The 4,461-nt window shown below is 46.4% G+C and overlaps 1 protein-coding gene across 1 annotated transcript in view; it reads right to left on the bottom strand.

The window, feature by feature from the left end:
• Window positions 1-1,531: 1,531 nt before the first annotated feature.
• LOC119391432 (endothelin-converting enzyme-like 1) overlaps window positions 1,532-4,461 on the bottom strand; it is a 144,452-nt gene continuing 141,522 nt past the window's right edge. The window contains exon 8 of the mRNA XM_037659112.1: window positions 1,532-1,654. Within this exon, the coding sequence (XP_037515040.1) occupies window positions 1,532-1,654 (123 nt within the window). The remainder of the gene's footprint in view (window positions 1,655-4,461) is intronic.

The following is a 4,461-nucleotide window of genomic DNA, read 5'->3' as shown; positions in this document are numbered from 1 at the left end:
ATACTCGCACTTTTTTCTTCATGTTATAACTACCTCCGGTAGCCAGTATTTTCATTTTTCTCGTTTTCAAACGCAGATTTCAGTTTCTTCGTGCTCGCGAGAACCTAAGGGAAGGTAGTTAATTTGTTTTTTGTGTGCTGCCTTGGATCGGAACGTCTTTCTAGCCCGTTTTGCCGCAAAAAATATTAGCGTAACCGCAGATGTGTTGCGGCAATCGCACTGGCTTGCTAAGCAGTCAGTCATACCTACGTAAACAACAATGTGTATCTGACCTGCACACTGAAGGCTTTAGTTTTCGTCACCCGTTTGAACACATTTTCTGTTCTTTTTGTTTACGTTCCGCGTACTATACAGCCGCAGTACAGCATCCTAGCCGAACCGACCGTTAGGCTTAGAGCTGTACTCCGTGCGCCACGATCGCTGTGAAGAACGTGGATATTCAATTACCAAGAATCTAATAACCTTTCGAATGTAGTTTCGATCATACTCGACTCAAGCGAGGCCATATTAGCACCTTCGACTACATGAATCAGAAGCTAAAAACGCCGAGATTGAGCGTTACATTGGCTCACTGTTGCCGGTGACGTGCGGCTTTCACCGGTACGAGCCCATATGGAAGGACTGGCTGTTAGCGTAGGTTGATGTTATTATCAGACTAATACTAATGTCATATTGTGTTGCGAATGATAAGTTGTTTCGATGCAGTTATATGAACTACATTTACAACACTTGATCACACACTTCAGAGAAAGCGCGCACGCGAGCGCTCGACAGATGATTGCTTTAGCGTATACAAACCTCCGTCGCTTAACTAAAACTGGAGCTAGATATGTACAGAACACACAATAGAATATTTTTAAGACCTTCCGTAAGTTTTTCTTTTGACTTCTCGCGACCCAATACCAAATCTTATATGAATTCCACTCAGTGCGCCCAGTTTTTTTCAATGTGCTGCCAGTGTTCCCAGTGCGCGAGCAGACACTGTACAGCGTGGCCAGTGCCTCCCAGTGCGCTGTAACACACTGGGCCATACTGTACAGTGTTCCCAGCGTCTTTCAGCGCACTGGGTGGCACTGGCCACGCTGTACAGTTTGTCCCAGTGCCTCCTAGCGCGCTGTAGTACACTGGGGCACACTGTACAGCGTTTCCAGTGCCACCCAGTGCGCTGAAAGGCACTGGGAGGCACTGGAAACGCTGTTTTTTCCGATAGGGATATATTGAGTAATCTTTTCTTTTGTTTTTATCCTCCCGAAGCTAAACGAGAGCGAATGCACAGAATAGCCTCGTGATAGCCGACAAAATATTGATCAGAACGACGGCAATGACTCCTTTTTTCTTCCCAGACATCTTAGCTCAAACATACGTGCCTCCTTTCACGCCGACCCACAGCGCGCGCACGCTGGAGTGCCGTAGAATGGACACTGCCCCGAGCATAAGATGCTTTCGCATTTAAAATGCTGCGTGTTTTCTGGAGGCTTCCATGCCTCCATAGAGTTGGTGCAGACTCTAGAGGAAAAGCTTCAACTACAGCCTATGCATTAGGATATATGACACCAAGGGCACCGCCAGAACCGTCATTACGCTGCACTGCGAACGCTTTCAGCTCCAGGTACGCTTGGTAGATGCGGTTCAAGGTGCGCTCGTGGGCCTGAATCTGCGTCACGAGTCATGAATCTGTGTCGTCACTTCGTGTGCAGCCTGGCGTACAACACAAATTGAATATGTGGAAAGCTTGAAGTAAGCTTTTGGAAAAAATTCATTACACTTATCTTAAACATACTGATAACTGGCCAGCACGTGAGATTAGGTCTTGATGCATAGGCGTGCGCACAGGGGGGGGGGGCAGGGGGGCGGCCGCCCCCCCTAATCACCTAAGAGGGGGGGCGCAAAATCTGCCCCGTAGATTGACCCGTCTAGTCACCTAAGAGGGGGGGGGGGGCGCAAAATCTGCCCCATACATTGACTTAGTAGGGTGGGGGGCGTGCTGCGATGAACCTTTGCCCCCCCCCCCCTAATGGGGAACACTGTGCACGCCTATGTCTTGATGGGAATGAAAAGATCATGCATTATATTGGCAAATTCAAGCATACGTTTCACGATCTCAGTAATATTTATATTTTTAAATCGCGTTTAAAGTCACAAGAAACCGTCACGTCACGCAGCCTAACGGAAGAGCCTGTAAGCTGTATTATGAAGTCGTTCACTTTGTTCTGCGTAGTGTGATACCACGGCCGCTACATAAAAAAAACAGCGGCCGTGGTGATGCATTCATTCGCACCACAATTAGTGCTCATAATGAGAGTGCGTATATGATTATCTCGTTTCGCTATATTCTGTGCTACTTCTGCGGTAAAAGACGTTGCACGCTGAGAAACGGCGCTGCCTTCGAGCTAGCTAATGGCATGTTGAGCGCCGGGGCGTGCGCGCGAAGTGGACGCTTGTGCAGCAAACGGCTGCGGACAAATGCAAACTGCTCTCGCGCTCACTTCCCACTGTTTGCTGCATGCGTCGTATTGTTCTTATACCACTTCATAGTCGCCGCATATCGAAAAATTTGCTTAAAAGAGTCTCGCGGTGTTTTTCGCGTTACCATTCTGTGATTATTCACTCTGACCGGTACGTTTTCAGTTGCCTTAAAGAACACCGGCACCATAGAACTTGGTTGTTTTGTCCCTTTTGTGAGCAAAAAGATTGCTTGAAATATTATTCGTGGCGTTTTGCGTAGGAGAAGCAAGACATATTGCTTGGTAGAGTTCTTTTCCTGTAAGCGACACGTGACTGTCGACTCTGGTTCTGGCAGTGGTCAAGCTGGCCACACACTGATGACCGCTAAGCGGCCAGGCGCAGCTTACTGTACTTCCAGTGACACACCAATCACGGACACCAGCCACAGAATGATACTTATGCGACGCCTGGCAGAAGGTATTCAATTAATTGAAAGTTCAGTAGCAGTATGACATCATAGGCGAAGTTTCTGCTGAAATCATGTGACTTTCCTGCATATCAATGTGATCGCAAATTCTGCTGTTGAGCTCTGCTGTTACGCAACCACGCGCAGCCTGCTGTGAAGAAAGTCGCACTCAATACGAAGTACAAGCCAAGCTATGTCTGAGTGCTATCCAACTTCTCCTTTGACCCAAATAGAGTGCGTGACAATGAGCTCTGGAAAATGCAGGCAGCCTAATTTGCCAATTTCTGCATAATTATAAGCCTGGCTATGTTTCCTGGTTTTGACTTTTTTCGCGGTCGCGAGCTGTCGTCTTCAAACAGGAGAAAATTTTGTGCTGCTGCTGCAAAGGAAGCGAGTGCTTTACATCCTGATTCCAGTCTTTGACGTGGCCGAATTCAAGTTGGTACAAGGCTTCTGCATTGGAGATATAAGATTGACAAATAAGTAAACAGTACTCGTAACAATATACTTTACGCCTTAGAGGAAAATACAAATTAATAAAGAGCTAACACACACAACACAATTTTAGCACATCCTGTCATGGAAGATATCTAATAAGGGACAGCGCGATTCCGTCCATTCACACTCTCACAACGATTCGAGGTAGCACAGTTTAGTTTCCCAAGCATAACGTTTAAAATAATAAGTTCTCCGAAATCGCTTCCGAAAGGGATCGATGAATTGTACTGTGCATGATACCATGTGAGTTCACGCTTATATTAGTTGGACGCGTGGCGGTACAGGCGCTTGTGAACAACTACTTTCTGCGGAACTTCCGGAAAAGTGTACTCCTAGATATAAATCATTACACGTTGCATGCTGACGACATGAATTTTCATTGCGCTGTGCTGTGCGCCCTGCAATATTGGTGGCTACGTAGCGCTATACTCGTTCACAGGTGGTATGTAATTGCGACCTCCGCGATCTTCAGCGCGGATAGCAATTTCTCCACAACATATCTCCTTCTCTGTGAGCTTACGCAGTGCGCACTACCCACAGGGTAAGCATTGTGGTGATTTACGATAAATGTCGTAACGTTAAAGGAGGCCAAAATGGCGAAAATGTGCAGGCATGTGAAAGCGATGCGAAAGTGAAACAGTGATTGGATTCAGTTTATTAAATGTGCCCTAACACTAATCCCTTTGTTGTCACCATCATAGGCTAATAATAGAGGAAACAACCAAGGTCATAGTTTCATCCTTAAATTTCGCGCCGAAGTCTGCGTGCGTCACGTCACGGATTTCAAAGTGAACTTTTCGTATTTTGGTGACATTGGTTCAACGAAGTTCATTGAAACTTTGATTCTTGAAGAGGAAAATGTAGTGATTTTTTACGGATAAGGAACTATGTAGGCTCTAGCAGACGCCGACAGAATTTATAATGGCGATTGGTGTGGACACGTCAAGGTGGCGTCGCCACCCGTACTGTGTTTTCGAGTGCTTTCTCGCTCACCAAAGCTCTTCTCGAGGCAAATGTGGTGATTCTTGTATTCTGAAATAGTATTTTACTCT

This window comes from Rhipicephalus sanguineus, chromosome 4 (assembly GCF_013339695.2).
Source record: "Rhipicephalus sanguineus isolate Rsan-2018 chromosome 4, BIME_Rsan_1.4, whole genome shotgun sequence".
NCBI lineage: Eukaryota > Metazoa > Arthropoda > Arachnida > Ixodida > Ixodidae > Rhipicephalus > Rhipicephalus sanguineus.
Note: the sequence above shows the minus strand (reverse complement) of the source record. Positions and strands in the feature narration are given on the sequence as shown.